At 43.1% G+C, this 17,758-nt stretch overlaps 2 protein-coding genes across 3 annotated transcripts in view; one reads left to right on the forward strand and one right to left on the reverse strand.

The window, feature by feature from the left end:
* Window positions 1-17,758, reverse strand: part of LOC116318448 (phosphatidylinositol-3-phosphatase SAC1-B) — a 54,176-nt gene that overhangs the window by 35,546 nt on the left and 872 nt on the right. For both annotated transcript variants that reach the window (XM_031737451.2, XM_031737450.2), the window contains exons 2-3: window positions 704-859; window positions 177-274 (exon numbers count right to left, since the gene is read on the reverse strand). In XM_031737451.2, coding sequence (XP_031593311.1) covers window positions 177-274; window positions 704-732 — 127 coding nt within the window. In that variant the 5' untranslated portion in view covers window positions 733-859. The remainder of the gene's footprint in view (window positions 1-176; window positions 275-703; window positions 860-17,758) is intronic.
* Window positions 7,631-17,267, forward strand: fbl (fibrillarin). The gene is made up of 9 exons (XM_031737465.2): window positions 7,631-7,786; window positions 9,450-9,566; window positions 12,259-12,411; window positions 12,584-12,678; window positions 12,795-12,965; window positions 13,449-13,581; window positions 13,737-13,849; window positions 14,694-14,839; window positions 16,717-17,267. Exons 1-9 carry the CDS (start codon window positions 7,777-7,779, stop codon window positions 16,739-16,741), a joined length of 963 nt encoding a protein of 320 aa, XP_031593325.1. The 5' UTR covers window positions 7,631-7,776; the 3' UTR covers window positions 16,742-17,267.

A 17,758-nucleotide genomic window follows, 5' to 3' on the forward strand; every position in this document is an offset into this window, starting at 1 on the left:
TGCTTTGATTGCTCAGGCAGAGCAGAGAAGCTGTCCATTCACCAAAACGAGCAGAGATTTTCTTTGGGCTATTCACTGAAAGCTTTAAATGATCTCAGTCGTTTGTTTGAGGTTGTTTTCTTCTACATTTTTAGACAGCATCCCGACCTTTGGCAGGGGCGTGTCTATTTGCTTACCTGTTAGAGTCATCTCAGTTGACACCCTGTCAATAGCCAGGACATCCACGGAGCCATCATCACAAGCTTCTATGTAAAACTTCTCTGGTGTGATGTGCCTGATGCAAAAGACAAGACCAGGTTTAAAAGCCAACATGAGCCCATGGGCAGCTCACATTAACACCGACGGCGCTGAAGGAGCCGGTTACTGCTGGAGATTCTGAAACATGGCCTCATCACATCTTCTAACCTCGCTTAGAAGCTCAGTTACTAAGTGTTGCGTTTGCTCACATCCATATTTAAATGTGTTATTTAAATGTGATTATAAACAACTGAATGGAAATTGTTTAAAAAAACGAAACAAGTTGGGATAAAATGGACGTTAGCATCAGTTCCTCGACAATTAACGAGAAGCTAACGTTCACAGAATGTAACTCAAACGTGTGTCGTTGTAGTTACACGCCTACTAAAGCCTGGCACGCCTCTTCATTCAGCGTGGACGGTAAATAAGGCTGTGTGATGTTACTGTTTCATTCTGCAGCACTTACAAGCTGAAACTCTGGAAGGTGTTCGCCATCTTTGCTCCCGTAATCTCAGTGACGTGTCAGGCTACTTCCGTCGTCAGCTGTGAGCGCGCGAGCGTTTGTTCCACCAGCAGGGGTGAGCGAGCTCCACGCGCGGCCGGACACCGGAACAACACGGTTCTGTAGAAAAATAAGCAGCAGTGATTAAAATGCCATCTTTACATTTTCAGTAAGGCGTTAATGTAACGCATTGCCGTACTACATTTAGTTACATCGCAGGTACAATTATATGTGTAGTTGCGTTACAAAGGTTCTTCAGGCGGATAGAAAGAGAAAATTTCAAACGTTATTTTTCCTTCTGCACATCAGAGCAAAGCATAAGCAGATTTTAATTTCTTTGTAATATCTCGAGCATTAAGGAATAACAGAGACGGCTTCGACCTCACAGCCATCGCTTAATTTCCGAAACTGGACATAAACACAAACACCGGCACAGCAATCAAAACACTGCTGCCCCCTGGTGGTCAAAACCGTGTCCACCAACTGTTACTTCATTAACAATCCTCCCCCCTTAACTGAAACTACTGTGTAGTTTAATAGCTTAACTATTGAACTATTGAGTTCCTGTTTCTCTTTATTCTTTATACTTTATTCTTCAAGTTGCTCCGTTCTTTGTCCGTTAACTACTTCCACAATTTTTGTGCAATTTTCACCATTCAAATTTCACAATATTCTGCTATTTCTGCTCATTCCTGCTATATCTTTTTGTACTTTGAACTATTATACTTTTTAAAATATTAAGCTTTTTATGCAATATTTTCGCCCATTGAAATGAATGGAACACATTATCAATGTGGTCACTTATTTCTGGCCGGGCTGAGCTGTGTTTTAGCTCAGTGAGATGAGCAGCCGTTCTCAGACTGGGAGGCCTGGATTCAAATCCCGCTTATGGTAACATTTTTTTCAGTTAACAGTTAAACTTTTTTTTACTCTTTTCAACACAAATTTTATGTTCTTCACCCCTTTATAGCAGAATTTTCATTTTTTTTCACCCCTTTTCAGCAGAAATTCTGCTGATTCACCTCTTTTCTGCAGAATTTTCAGCTTTTTCACCTGTTTTCAGTGGAATTTTCAGTTTTTCACCTCTTTTTAGCAGAATTTTAAGCCTTTTCACCACTTATCAGCACAAATCTCAGCATCTTCTGCTCATTTCACCAGAATTGTCAGTCTCTCCATCTCTTTTTGTCTTGAGAACCAGTTTGGCTCACTGAGATGAGTAACTGCCTTGAGACCAGGAGGCCCAGATTCGAATTCTGCTCGTGGCAACAATTCTTTTCACCTCTTTTCAGTACAAATTTCAGCTTCTTTACCCCTTTTCAGTAGAATTTTTTGCTTTTCACAACTTTTCAGCAAAGATTTCTGCTTCTGCACCTTTTTTATAGCAGAATTTTCCATTTCTTCACCACCATACAATTTTTGCAACTTTTCATTTTTTTCAGCTAGTTTCAGCAGACAGCTTCAGCGTTACAGCATCCACACAGCATTTTCGCAGGAAATGCAAATTTTTCTAGTTACTAAATAAAATGCCCATATAAAAACTTAACCTTAAATTAAAATATAAAACAAACCCCACAAAATTTACTCAAATTTCACTCACTACTAATTAACCAGCAATCCGACAGACTTAGGTTCACTATAACAGTAAGATCCTGTCAGTGCCCCTTCTTGTTATCAGTCAGTGCACAAAGTCTCTCATATGCTCCAGAGGTCTCCTGCTTCTTTGTAATCGTCGCAACTCTGTGGCTGGCAACTCCTGTGAGGCACTATTCTCTGTTGTGGGCTCGTCCTGGCGGCCCTCAGGCATTCCTGCTGGTAAGTAAGGCTCAAGGTGGGCCAACAGCTGATCTATGTGCCGCTTCACCACCTTTCCATTGCCCAACATCACTGTGTAGAAAACAGGCCCGTCATCTCCTGTATAAGCCCTGGTATCCATTTGTATAGTTTCTGGTATACACTGCGTCTCCAATAACAAGTGCGCTTCTTGGCATGTCTGTCATGGAACCATCTTTGGATATCTTGTTTGATGCCACGTTCTGTTTCAAGTCGGGGTGCATAAGATCAAGTGTACACCTCAACTTCCTGCCCATCATCAACTCGGCGGGAGACCTACCTGTTGTTGATTGTGGTGTGATTCAGTAACTAAACAGACCCCTGTTTAACAGTGTGTGTCCGGTACTCGTTTTTTCCTTGAAAGTTTGCACCGCTCACCACTCTCAGGGGTGTAGCAGGCCTGTGTCTGTGTTCTTGACAAGTAATGCAGGACTGTACCTCATGCTCAATGTCAGTCTCCATGTGTGGCCACCACAGGTAACTTCTGGCCAGGCCCTTCATGTGGCTCATTCCCGACTGTGATGTAGCTGTTCCAGCATGGGGCATCAACCTCGTTCTGGTATCACCACCTTCATCTCGTGAAACAAACTTATCAGTGCCTTATGATCCATGATAATCATAAACTTCCTGCCGTACAAGTACTCATGAAAATACTGTACACCAAATATTACAGCTAATCCTTCTGTATCCAGTTCTAAGTAGTTCTTTTCTCCTACACTCAGTGTATGTGATACAAACACAGTGGGTTTCTCCTCACCATCTAGCATGCAGTGAGGACTCCAGTGCAGAAAGACACAATTTGTGTCCCAGTGGCCGTTCCTTATGGGAATAATTTATACTGGGACCTGGAGGGGAAGAGAATTTGACCTTTCCATCGAAATTCCTGTTAACCAACAAAGTAAAGAAAATATCTTTTAAAATCATTCATTGTTTTTACCCCACCAGAACTTTTCTTGTATGATATAAAAAAGACACTGATGTTAACGGTTCATTTTGTTACTGTCTCACTTATTTTGGTCCTGCTCCAGCTATAATCTTTTCTGGACAGATTTTTGTACTTTTGTTGTTTCTTTTATCTATTCTGACTTCTCTCTCTGTTATGGGAAATATTTTTTGATTAATCTGCAAATAGGGCAATTTGATTAATTAACTCATTTTACTGGCTAAAATTCATAGATATAAAACCAAATTTTCCAATGGAAAACCGTCTTTTCAATGCTGTATAAATGAAACCATACAATATTTTAAAACAATACAACATTTCCATAATGTAAAAGCAATTAAAATAAACCTATGCTCCTTCTGTGATATCGTGTGATTCAACCCCTTAGCCTGTGTCTAACTGTTATTACATGAAACTCCCTGAAAGTGTCTTTGGCTTATTTAACTCTGTAATGTTTGACTTGCTAAAAAGTGCCTGGGCCTCGACTGATGGCCATGAGACTGTAACCTTCTTCTTCTTTTCAGTTTAATGGCGGTTGGTAAACCAGCTTAGATGCGCATTACCGCCGCCTGCTGGACTGGAGTGTGGATCTGGAAAACATCACAGATTTCAACAGTTGGCCATAAACTTGAGACAGTGCCCTTCCGAGCAGGTTTTCTAATGTCAAATTTATCTTCAGCTCCTCAGAGATTGCTATTAATGCCTTCGTGTCCTAAACACAGACCAGCATCCTAACAGTACATGTTGAACACATCCCAGTTATTTGCAGTGCTCACACAGTTCCATTGGGTGCTTGACTATTAGCTGTAGTGTTTTATTACTACCGGTTGAAAGTTTGGACACACCTTCTCATTTAATGGTTTCTCATTATTTTCATGACTATTTACATTGTAGATTCTCACTCAAGGCATCAACACTATGGATGAACATGTATGGTTCAGTAAAAGGACTAGATGTTACTGTCCCTGATATCGCATTGCTTTAAATGGAGAGCATCTTGAGGGATGGCTGTTATGAGGAAAGACAGCCCAGAAACTTTACCAGCAGCACACATCGTAGTGTGCTGTATCAAACAAAAAAGTGTGAAATAACTCCAAACATGTTTTATAATTTAGATTCTTCCAAATATCCGCCCTTTGCTTTGATTACTGCTTTGCACCCTCTTGTCATTCTCTCCATGAGCTTCATGAGGTCGTCACCTGAAATGGTTTCCAACAGTCTTGAAGGCGTTCCCAGAGATGCTGAGCACTTGGCTTGTTTGCCTTCACTCTGCGCTCCATCTCATCCCAAACCATCTCATTTGGGTTTAGGTCAGGTGACTGTGGAGCCCAGGGTGTAGTCGTTGCAAGTGTCTTCAAGGTGCAGGTTTATTGAAATGGCCATAGTGAGTCCTTGAATATAGTAGGCTACTGTGAACTCTTAAGTGTTAGGTCATGTTTTTTGCACTGATCGCACTTCTATGTACACCCAAACACTAATGATAGCTAATTTCACCTCGTGTTTGTTTCATGATAGGTTTTCTTTTTCATTTAAATCAATGCTGCCAGCATCTCTGGATGGTCTCTGCCTCAGCAGCAACACAGATTTACATAAAATTGATCATTGATAAATTGTGTTAATTCATCCGTTTTTGTGTGTGTAAAAACTGTAAACTTATAATGAGTTTGTTCATTTTAACATTTTAAACTTGCATTAATGTGACACTGGAACTCACTGTTGTTGGAAATGGGCCTAATATTTGACTTGTTCAGTTTTATTTATAGATTTTTTATAGTTTAATCAAGGTGCCATCAATCAGAGATCCCCTCTGAACAGCTCTTTGAAAGAGTAACAAGGAGGAGAAACCAGGGTCATGAAAGGGCAGCCACTGTGAAAATACAAATATTGTACAGTTAAATTTGTACAGACTATATCACTGTGGGTCAACCGTATTTTTCATTGTTCACTCTTATATACAGTCTTGGATATACTATGTACTATATTTTATTTATTTATTTAGTTTATTTTTATTTTTGTATTGTTATTTATTGTATATATATTCTTCTTTTTTTTCTTAACGGTGTGCTCTTTTCACTTACACTGAGTGGCAGGGGCGATTTTAGCCCATTTTTGGGGGGTGCTTCAACCCTCAATTTATTCGTAATAACTTATTCTGTTTTGGGAGTATTTTTATGTATCTGTGTTATATTATACATACACATTAAAAGTGAATCTCTGTCCAAAAAATGCACTCAGTTTACTTTTTACTCACTATGATCATCATTCATTATTCTCCCCCAGTAATTAAGGTTAGGATATGTATTTTTTTATATTCCAATCCATTCTTCTTTTGTGGTATTTAAATAAACTTTATCAGATTTATGATTTTGTTACAGACTTTTCAAAAAAGTGTTTTGCTTTTCTTTCACAAATGTGGGGATTAAATTGTGTTAAAATGTACAAAACAGTGATGTCATGTTTTGTGACGAGGACCCAGGCACAGAGAGACTTGATGAATTTAAGAATCTTCTGATTTAAGAAAGAAATTTGCAGACTTGCACAGAGATGGTAAAATTCTGATGACTGATACGGAGATGAAGACAACAGATGACGAGGACAGGGAACAACAGGGTTTAAATGCACCAAGGAGACAGTCAGAGAGAACTCGGGACAACTGGAGACATTTAAGGATGCAGGGACTGACAGTCTCTGTCGTGACGTGTAAAGTTTATTTTGCCTGGATGGGCAGCTCTCTGGGTGCTCAGCACCCCCAAAGCTCTGATCCTAGAATCGCCCCTGCTGAGCGGGTTTGCATACAATTTCCGTTGTTCTTAAAGCACACTGACAATAAAGATTCTAATTCAGCCGTCTGCGTTCAGATGAGGGTGAAGAAAAGAGGAACTAAGATGTATGTTAATGACATGCAGTAGTGGCATATAAACACATGGGGAGTGAAAAGGGGTGTGGGGGATTCCCATGATGCTCTGAGCCTATATCAGAATGACAAATGACTCAGTAATTATTCACTGTGATTTCCAACATTTCTGCTCAATAGAAATGAATCTGAATCTGATTTCCTTTCAAAAACAGTTATACCCTGCTCCTCTGAGCAGCAGTGATGTGCTTGTACGGTCTGTGTGTTCTGATCATTTAGCTAACATCAGTACAAAGACTTTCTTGTTATTTTGAAGTGGTCTTTTAATAGTTGTCTCATCCAGGGAGCTTGGAGAAAAACAACTGGACTTCTTTAAGTTTCTTGAAGATGTTTCACCTCTCATCAAGCTTCTTCACTTCTAAAACCAAAGGGTGCAGAATCCTGGGTATGTAATCCCATGTGGGAGCTGGCCCTCAAGAGGACCAACAATATTGATCACATGTACCAAGGTGTGAAAAAGAGTGTGGGGTCATTATTAGCAGAGGTTTTGGGTGAAACTATTGTGAGACCTTATGCGACCCATTGAGATCACCTGACGCATGATATGAGTGGGGGTAAGGGTCTGTTAAGCGTCTGGGAAGGGATCTCAAACTGCCTTGTAGATGGCAGACAGATGGTGTCAAAGATGGCTGCTCACAGTGGACATAGGTGGTTCTCAAGTCAAGTCAAGTGGCTTTATTATCATTCCAACCATGTGCAGTGGTACAGTACACAGTGAAACGGAGCAACGTTCCTCTGAGACCACGCTGCTACATATAACAGACAATCAACACAGGATTACATAAAGTGCAACAAAACCAAAACAAAGCGAGTGCAACACCAGACAGAACAGAATAATGCAGACACAAGACAGTGCAATAGAAAAGTGCAACAACGACAGCGGGTTGTGCACAAGAGTGAGCATTGTGCAAAAAGTAACTTGGTGTGTGTGTATGAGATTGTGCAGATAAGTGCTGCTTTGACTCTCTTTCAAACCATGTGAAATGTGAACACTAGCATCCTCGAAAGAGTGACCGTTATCGTTTAGATGCAGATATCAATCAGAAATCAAAGACGGATTCCGGCTTCAACATTGTGACAGGAAGGTTGTTTTGGCACAACATCCGGCAGCTGAGAGCAGCTGTCGTCTGTTTGAAAACAAGATTTCCGTCTGTGTCCAGTTGGTGGCGGTAATGCGCCATTTTGCTTGCTAAGCAGCAGTAGATTAGATAGAAGAAGAAAGTTTGTGCTCGGTCTCACAGCTGCACGTGGGACGTGATCACACCGTGTCTGTTCACTGAGGATCAACACAGAAGAGAAGCGATTCGACTCCGCGGGCTGCGTTCATTTCAGTAGTTTACGCCAGAAACGATGAAGCCAGGTACAGTAAGATTACATGTGCTTATACTCGGTAATGCGGGCGGATGTCTGATCGTGTATTTAATGAGCCTGTACAGTTAGATACACTGCGTGGACGGCCTACACGGCCACGTTGTCCGTGAAAACTACAGCAGACTTGGGCGAACAGTGGCTGCCTGAGCGCGTGTTTTGTTCACGGTGAGACGTTCATGTGTCCGCGCAGTCTGAGTTGAACACGCGCTGTGTGCTCCCCGCACGTGTCTGGGACTCAGTGGGGCCCACACAGCGACCTCCGTTACAACCAGAGTTACGGTTTTACTCAAAGTCGGGTCGTGCCGTCTGTAACCCGCTCGAACTGTTTACAGCTCCACGAGACGTAGCTCGCGCTAACGTTAGCCCGGCCGGAACTTTGTGTGTTTGCGGTTCGGTGAAAGTGTCCAAACATCACGGCGACGGCCACGCTGAGCACGCCGACACAGAAGTCAGTGAGTCGAGTCTTAGCCCGTGTTCCTCCCTGTTACTTCTTATTAAGGATGTTTCTGAGTGTGGGGCGTGTTTGAAGAACCACGTTATGTGCGTGTTATGCTGCGTCCCTCAGCTAGTCGGAAGTCGGTGTTTAAATCCGGAGCGCCACCTCAAGTCGCGTTTCGCACTCGAAAATCCCGAGCAGCCCCAGCGACCCGGGTTAACGATCCAAGATGGCGGCACTGACGTAGGCAGCCATGTACTGTAAAAGGTTGCTTTGGCTCATCTGGGATTTGGGAAAAACGTCAGGTCCCACCTTCATGCTGGCACCAGCTGTCTGACCTGCAGGGGCCGTCTGTTTCACTAGTGCCTGCTTGGCTCTGCTTTTAGGGTTTCCAGTAGGTGTTTGTACCTGATACAGGGAACCTGCTCGTCTGGGGTTGTAAGTGAGCTGAGTGGGGTCAAAAATGTGACACCAGTGGAATGGTTGGCCCATCGGTGGCATCACTTAGTGAGTCTTGAGAGTAACTCATTCACAAAAATCTAAATTACCTTTTTAAAAAAAAAAAAAAAAAAAAAAAAACCCCCAAACACAGCTAGACAAAGAACAACACCGTGGTCTCTGAGCCCGACAAGAAGCCATACACCGAGCAACAGGGATACCATCATCTTGATTTCCTCCTCTGTTTGGTGTTTGTGGCATACAAATGAGATCACGGGTCTTTTAGCCACATCGCTATAACGCCCACACCCACATGGAGGTGTTACTCGGCCGTAATGGAAAACGACCAAAACAGAATCTTTTGAAGACGAGTAGCTATGAGCGTAAAAGCGGCACCATCGTCCCTGACTCTCAGTGGTCTGGTTGCCACGTTACTGTGGATAACTTCAAGTTTGAACGTGTTGTTCCAACATTGCTAGTTTTGAAGAGGTGGATATAGTGTGTGTTTGAAGTTTCTGTTGGTATTTCACAACCTCCAGATCCACATGTGGGGCAGCTGTGGCTCAGGCTCCTCTATCAAGGTTGATGGACTGACTCACACCGACTCCAGTCTGCATCTTTGTGCAACATATTGAACCCAGAGTTCCTCCAATGCACTCAATGTGATGTGTGTGTGAATGTCAATGGATAAAAGTGCTTAAGAGAAGATGATTGGGTGAATAAGTGTTATAGATGTGTCCGTCTATTTACACATATAATAAATGATTCATGGTTTCAGGTTTCAGTCCTCGCATGGACAGAGGAGGAAGAGGTGGAGGACGCGGTGGAGGCAGAGGAGGGTTTGGTGATCGCGGAGGACGAGGAGGATTCCGGGGAGGATTCCGGGGAGGAAGAGGTGAGACTGGAAACGTGTCGTTTGTATCATCACATCGTGGATGTCATCCTCAAATGCCAGGATGATGACTTGAAGCAGTTACAGAACAAAATATTTTTATTCAGGTATCTGCTAATAATATAATATTATAGGCTGTTAAGTTCAAATGGTAACAGTTTTGGTGTTTTGAACACACTTTCGGAGTTAAAGCAGCTTCCAAAACATTGGGTGCTCCACTTGATCACAAACAGCAGATGAAGTGTTGCTTTGTATTTCTGCTTCTCTAATTACCCGAGCAATCTTTAAACGCCGCCGCTTTCACCAGACCACCGCATTTTAACCAAGCATTGAGCGCTCCACTTGTTTCTTAACCCTTTAAGACCTACCATAGAACCAAGTCCGCCAGAGTTTCTTTACATTTTACATGCTGTAGTGCCATTTTTAGGAGCATTTCAAGTTGCTATACATCAATACAACTGTTATATCCCAAATTTTAATAATATGTATGCATTAAGTCCACAGTAACTACATAAATTGCAAAAAAGTGCAATAAACTACAAAAAAAGAAAATCGTTTTTGTTTTTTTAACATATATTTCTACTTAGAGAAATTTAAGAGGCTTATCCCTCAAAACTGTAAATACAAAAAAGTTGCACAAAATAGTTTCCAACAACAGGAAATTTATTTTGAGTGTCTTCAGTTTTATTTTTGAGATACACCAATTTTTATATACTGCAGGAAAAACGAAAATAAGTATTATAATCCAAATTTGCAAAGAAAACCGCATGTGCATCAAAATAAACTATTTCCAGCAGTGCAATTTGAGTTCTAAGCATCCCAGAAACTATTCAGAAAAGCATAGAGTCAAACATGACTTTTAAAAACACCAGTATAGGCTTATAAGGCCCCGAAGGTTAAAAAACCCCTACATTTTCCACGAATATGACGTCACTTCCGGCAAGTAATGGTGGACATGCGATAGTTCGCGCTGACGTCTATTCCAACGTAGGAAGTGTTTTGAACAGCTGATCGTATTTGCAAAGCGTGTTTCTGGAATAATGTTTTTCATGCTGCAAGTGCTTTTTATGCAATTTTACAAAGCTATATGTGGAAGGAAACCGTGACCTAGGACAAGCTGATGGCATAAGATTGAAGTACAACTCCTCCAGCTGCATATGCAAAAAACATTATTGCGCTAGCTTACGTGGTTCCGGTTCTACAGTGATTTAAAAATAATTATGCAAAACGGAGCGTGCCCGCTCCGACCGGCTTTAAAGGGTTAACATTATTGCAAATGTGTTGGTCTCGGCGCCAGAGCAGTTCCACCTACATTTATAAGTGTTAATGCCTGCTAACCCACAGCACTGTGGATTTATTTCCATAACTGTGAGAATCTGAGCTGAGACTGAGGGGGTCCTGGACTAAACGAACATGATGGCAAAAGAAACTCCTGAACACTCAGCATTCATAACTGTTTGTAACAGAGCCTTTCGAATGACCACAAAGTGGATTTCAGATACAAGGCCCACAGAGTTTCTGTCCTGCGTTCAAGTGCAACGCTTGTCCACAGAGGTGTGTGTTGGCTCACGGTTTTCCCGTGTAACTCATACATGCCCTGTAGTCTTACAGACAGCTGTGCAGCTGACATATGAAAGATTCAGTGGAAAAGAAAAATGAGACCATCAGACGGAGATGGTGATGAAGAGGTCCAGTTGCACTGGTTATGACTTGCACAGCTGGATCTCTGCTACAAAATCCACCTGTCCCCACCTTCAGCAAACACTGGAGGTTAGACCAAAGTCTTACAGTGCTGTGATTGCAGCCATTCCCCAACTCTGTCAATGGTACTCATGACCATTGATCAACACTGATCAATGGACATGAGAATTTGCATATCAGTGATCAAGGAACTGACCTCACAGCCCATTGTTCCTTCAGTGGGCTGGTTTCACTCATTGTGCAAATGTCCTGTTTATAAGGTTGTAGACCTGCAGTCAGCTGAGACTGAAGACGTCACCTGGTGATGATGAAACGTTTCTCCCACTGAAAACGTCCAGATGAACAGAATCAACCTTCTGGGTTTTACCTGCCTGGATGATTAAAAATGCTTCTAGACAAAAGTTGCTACTAATTATACAAACAGTGAACTAACAGTAGTTAGCAGTCTTCAGTTCGTCTGTCCTCATTTTGGGAAGAAAACGTCAGTTTTCATGTAAGTTTCACTTTGGCCATTACTGGACAAGTTGTTAAAAGCCATCATGGCAGTAGTGTGTACCAAGCTCGGACCGTCTGCAGCTGTTAGCAGTGCACCTGTGAAAGGACTTGGTTGGTAACACTGAGCAGCTGCTTTGCCTTTAAAATTATTCTGTATCTTTAATAAATAGTTATTTCTGTGTTAGTTGATTGGTACTTGTGGTCATTCTGAATGAATTGTTCTAGTCTAAAGCAGGGGTGGGGAACCTTTTTCATATGATGGGCCATGTAAAGTTTTAGCTCGCTCTCCGAGGGCCATGCTGTTATGAATGCACACCTGGGAGAGACAAAAAAAAGTGTATAACTACTTTTTTGTTCTTTAAACAAAACAGTTACTTGTGTATTTAATGTATCAACAAAAGCTGTCCAGCAAACATCCCAGTGAAGGACAGAAATGCATCACTCAGCGATGTGCTGATCGAGGTTTTGGAACTTTCTCTTGTGTGCGGCTGTTTTTCAGGTGGAGGCTTCCAGTCCCCAGACGGTGGAGGATTTCGGGGCCGTGGTGGTGGCAGAGGAACCCCAAGAGGGAGAGGGGGTAGAGGAGGGAGGGGTGGCCGAGGTGGTTTCGGAGGAGGGAAGAAGGTCCTGATTGAGCCTCACAGACATGAAGGTAATTGTTCGTATTTTAGAGGACTGAGGAATTTTCTGCACTGAAGGCTGGACTGTTCTGAGCCTCGGCTACAGTTTGTCACACATTTTACTCATCCTTTCAGCATTTGCCTTCATTTGGAAGCTTTTTCCACTTTGTAATTCTACTCTGTGTGTTTTTGTGTGTGTGTCAGGAGTGTTCATCTGCAGGGGAAAGGAGGATGCCCTGGTGACAAAAAACATGGTGGTAGGAGAGTCTGTGTATGGAGAGAAGAGGATCAGTGTGGAAGTGAGTCCAGCTTAGTTGTTCCAGTCTAGATCCTGCAGCTATGTCAAATATAAAAACATGTAGCTTCCTGCTGTTGTGACCAGACTTTGAGTCGATGTTTGCTTCGGTTTTGGTAGGAAGGAGAGACTAAGATTGAATACAGAGCATGGAATCCATTCCGCTCCAAGCTGGCTGCGGCCATCTTGGGAGGGGTTGACCAGATCCACATCAAGCCTGGAGCCAAGGTCATGTACCTGGGAGCTGCCTCTGGCACCACAGTGTCCCACGTTTCTGACATCGTTGGACCCGTGAGTACCGCACACTTTCTCTTTGCAGCTGCCAAACAGGCAGAGAAGTGGCGAGTGAGGAAACTAGCAGACTGCTGCCAGCCCGTAGTGTTTGACCACAAGGGAAATGTCAGGAGGTGGCAAAGCAATCAAATACACAATAATTAAAAATACAATCCTCATTCCTCCATCAAAAACTGGGGGAACTGAACGGTGGGAAATCCCTATGTCATGGGGATATTCCTAAAACGAAAGACTCTTACAAACACGGGTCACTGGAGTTTCTCTTCCAGTGGATTAAAAAATGGTGACAGAATTGGTTGGAAATGAAGTAATGAGTGGGCCAATGGGCTGCATCAGTGCAAGTTTTCTAAGGTGGTGTAGATCAAGTTAGGGCGTAGGGTCTCAGCAGAGTGTAGTGCTGTTAAAGTGTACATACAGCGTAGATTTAACACGGGAAACAAAAGAAGGTTGCATTGACATAATGGGTGTCTTGTGTGACAGGAAGGGCTGGTCTATGCAGTGGAGTTTTCCCATCGGTCGGGTCGGGACCTTCTCAACGTGGCGAAAAAACGCACCAACATCATTCCAATCATCGAAGACGCTCGGCACCCGCACAAATACAGAATGCTTGTTGGTAAGTAGTTGTGTCTGACGGAGCCAGAGCGGGTGAAATACTAACAGGTTTGTTTGTAATCTGCTCCTTGAAATGAAGGTCAGCCATCGTCTGGCCTCAGGAACCTGCACAGTAAACACATGGAGAGTACTCACATGCCTTCTGTCCCTCTGCAGGCATGGTGGATGTGATTTTTGCTGATGTTGCCCAGCCTGACCAGACGAGGATCGTTGCTTTGAACGCTCACAACTTTTTAAAGAACGGCGGCCACTTTGTTATCTCAATCAAGGTACGCTGATAACTGCCGTAACAGGTAACGGCTCCCTGAACTAATTGGTGTTTAAGGAGGAACGCTGGACTTCGCAGGTTTTAACGTTGTCTTATGCAAAAGTTCTCCAGGCTTTCTGAAGGTCTTTCACGGTCCCTCTTTGGCCAGTGGCTGCTGACCATTTTCACACAAATGTTTTAGCTTAAGCTTTGTTTAATCTCAAAACTAATAAAGGCATTTTATGAGTCAGTTATCTCAGGATAACGTGTTACTGAAGCACAAACATGAGTACATTTCTCACCATAGTGTGATTTCTAATAGGAAATGTTGCTAAAGCTAAACAGAATAAAAGGACTAACGTCTCCTGCTTTACTACAGAATGATGACTGTGGTGTTCATAGCAAACAGCTGTGATATAAACATTTAACTATGTCATGTTCTCCAGTGTCAGTTCAAATCTTTGTAAGTGCTCTTTGGCGATCACATCAGCACGTTGATCGTGTGTCAAGTACCAGTGCAGCCTTCACCTGACACGCTGTGAGTGTGGCTCCTGCACCAAAGACTGTTCGGAGTCACACCGGCAGTGATCCTGGGCAGGAAGCCTGGGTTGTCCCGGGTTTGTTTAACAGATTCTCACAGACTGTCACCACAGGGCTGCGTCTAAGCTCCCTGATGACACCATAAAGGCGTGTTAATGGTCAGATGGCTGCTAAATCAGGTCATTTGTGACTGAATCCTTGATTTAGACTAGTTTTAGTCGTATAATACTCGGTGTGATGGTGAGAAATGTCTAGCTGTTGGGGATTTGCAGGACTTGTTTTGGTTGTTCGTACGTCTGATTTCAGCTGTGCTCTTTTTCCTTAAGGCTAACTGTATAGACTCGACAGCAGCTCCAGAGGCAGTGTTTGCCTCAGAAGTGAAGAAGATGAGTGCAGAGAACATGAAACCACAGGAACAGCTCACACTGGAACCCTATGAGAGAGACCACGCTGTGGTGGTGGGCATCTACAGGTAAAGCGACCTCGGTCTACTCAGTCATGACCAGCTCAGTATTGGTGCTGCTTAGCAACTCACCAAGCTGGAAACCAGTGTTTCCTTTGCATGTTCACATGAAGGGTCAAGGGTCGTTACTGCCTGTATGGGTTATCAGACCTGACACGCTGCCCAGAGGGCAACAGGTAAAATAGGTGAAGGCTCACTCATCATTTTCATCCTCCTGCTGAGGTGGTGTTTCTCTGGGATTTTTTTTTTTTTTTTTTTAAACTGTGTTTGCAAAACACACTGTGACGTGACAGCAGGGAGGAGTGGTGAGACACCAGCAGCTCCGTCTACAACCCGTTTGTCCTCAGATCTCTCAGGAAGCGTAGGTGCTGCTGACCTTTCTTCACGGCGGCGGTGCTGTGGGCAGTCCACACAGTGTTTTCTGTGGGAAATCCTGGATCGTGTCCACACAGTCTGCTCTGCACTTCCCAAAACCCACGATGACTTCTTTTGTTTTCTTGCTGTTCAGGGCACCAGGTGAACCTCGTCTCCCGTTGAGATGAGTCCAGCTATGCCAACTGTAACATGATTATTTTTATTAAAGAGTTAGAGGGAATGAGTTTGTAGTGAGTGTAGAACCGGGATCAGTACAGTCTTGTGGGGAGCCGTTACAAAGTGTGAGTGTGGAGGAGAGATGTGGGCCAAGCTTTACTGTCTGTGAGCGATCTGTGAGGATGATTTTAATCCACATGCAGGTGTGATTAAGGAAGCCGAAGGCAGTTTGAGTATGTCTGGGGTTACTGTGTTAAAGGCAGAGCTGTAGTTGATGGGCAGCATTGGCAGGTAGTTTCCGCTGCACTGCCCAGATGTTGCAGGGCAGCATGAAGAGCCACACTGATGGTGTCCCTGCCTCTAAGTGAACTGGTGTGAATGAGGGGATGCTGGCTGAGTTTGAATACCAGAAAAACAAAAAAACCCACTTGATGACAGCAGGCAGGCGTGCGACCAGTCTGTCAGTCGGGCAGCCATGGCTGCAGCTGCTGAACCTCCAGGTCAAAGGTTACATTTTCTCAAAGCTTTCTTTGAAGTGGATCGAACCTAGTTGGACTCGAACAGTTGCCGAGTAACCTTTAACTGTTTATCAGAGTAACCATGTAATGTTTTAATTTTTAAAGAACACGCAGCCCTAACATTACCATTATTATCAGAAAGGCGGAGCTTATTCTGCTCAGTTGAAACTCAGTTAATCAGTTCAGAGTTTCCTGCTTCTGCATCAGGACTCAGACTAACAAGGCTTTTTAGCTCCTCAACCTCTGTGGTTCCTTAGGACAAACCTTTCAGCTCCTGTGCTGTGTCAGCGCCATCTGGTGGACTGTTTAAAAACAATAAAACCCAGCTTGCAGTAGCATAGTGTGCTTTGAAGAAACACAGCCTGCTGTCAGAGCTCCAGTCTGTAGAGTTTTATTTAAGGTTCATTGGAGGAGATGGAAGGAAAACTTCTCACTACTTCATTAAGAACTTGCTAAATTAACATTCAGAGTTTAGGTAATGAGCCACATGGATGCATACATGTATTTACAAATATGTATCTGTGTTTGTAACGAGATCAAGCTGCAGCTGAACTGCTTAAAGAATTGTTTCTGACCTTTTCTGGCTTTTACTGTAAGTGCAGAGGCTCACTGAAGGGTGAACATGAGAATCACATGACTTCAGTCACCAGATCAGAAACCACTTAAACACCTCAGCCATCTTACTAAGGAACCCCCCCCCATATTGATTTTCATTGAATTTGTCAGACACAGACCTGCACCAAAAATACTGCATTTGCCTGTAAACATAGCTACCTGTAAACATGCGTACCTGCTGTGTATCGTGTGGTAACCGTGTATTTTCTTTTTTGTTCTCAGACCTCCACCAAAACAGAAGAAATGATGTGTGCATGTAAGCTGGGCCAGAGGAAGAGAATGGATTTCCAACCATCATCTCCTTCTGGCGCGTCTGCCGTCTGTCACCCTCCTTTTCGGCTTCAGTCACCGGTCTGCAGCTTCCTCCAAGCACATTGAAGCAAACCTTCAGCTGGGGTTTCTCATCCAAAGTCCTTTAATCAACCATCCATCTCCTCTGGTGCTTCCATTTCTCACAGATAAGGTGGAGAACATTATGTGATACCTGTGTCCATCAGTGCAATCATTAGTGTGCACTGTAAAAAGGTTCCCTTGTTTGTAATGTACATGTATACAGTCGATGAGGTTACAAAGTAACACATACTGTATTGTGTGCTGTGAACCAGCCTTGTCCTGGGATTTTGGATCCACCAGACGTTCCTTTGTGTGCTGAGGAGCGTCCGACACACTGATGTGCTGTGGTCTGACTGCAGCGAGGTTGCTTGTATGCTCTGTGCTCTTGTTTTGTTTTTTGGCCTCTGTGATTATTTTCTTAATGAATGAGTCTTTTAGTAGTCTGTGACTGGCTCCATACTTTTAAGCATATTCCAAACATGCACCCACACTGCTGGTATTTTTAAATGGTTAACAGTGGACCGTGAATATTTTGTCTTTACTTCTGGACGTTCGGGTGACAAACGGCTTCCATTATACACACTTCCTGTTTTGTAGCAGTTTGTTTGAACCAGTTTAAGTATTTTTTTCTTTTTCCCCACATAGCTGGCAAATTTGTTTTAATAAATGTTTTTGGTTGGTTATAATTGAACTCGTTAGCTAAACGCACTGTCACTGACAAACGTTTCTCTGACTGCTCCTGTCTTGGTTTCTTCGGTGCAGATTCACAACAGTGAGGTGGTTTTAAAAATGGCATTACTCACTTTATTAGGTGCACACGGTCAACCGCCTGTTTGGGCAACCGTCTAATCATCCGGTCACCTGGCAGTACCCTGATGCATTTAGACAACACAACTCGCTGAAGTTCAAGCTGAGAAGAAAGGTAATGTTA

This window comes from Oreochromis aureus, linkage group 11 (assembly GCF_013358895.1).
Source record: "Oreochromis aureus strain Israel breed Guangdong linkage group 11, ZZ_aureus, whole genome shotgun sequence".
Lineage (NCBI taxonomy): Eukaryota > Metazoa > Chordata > Actinopteri > Cichliformes > Cichlidae > Oreochromis > Oreochromis aureus.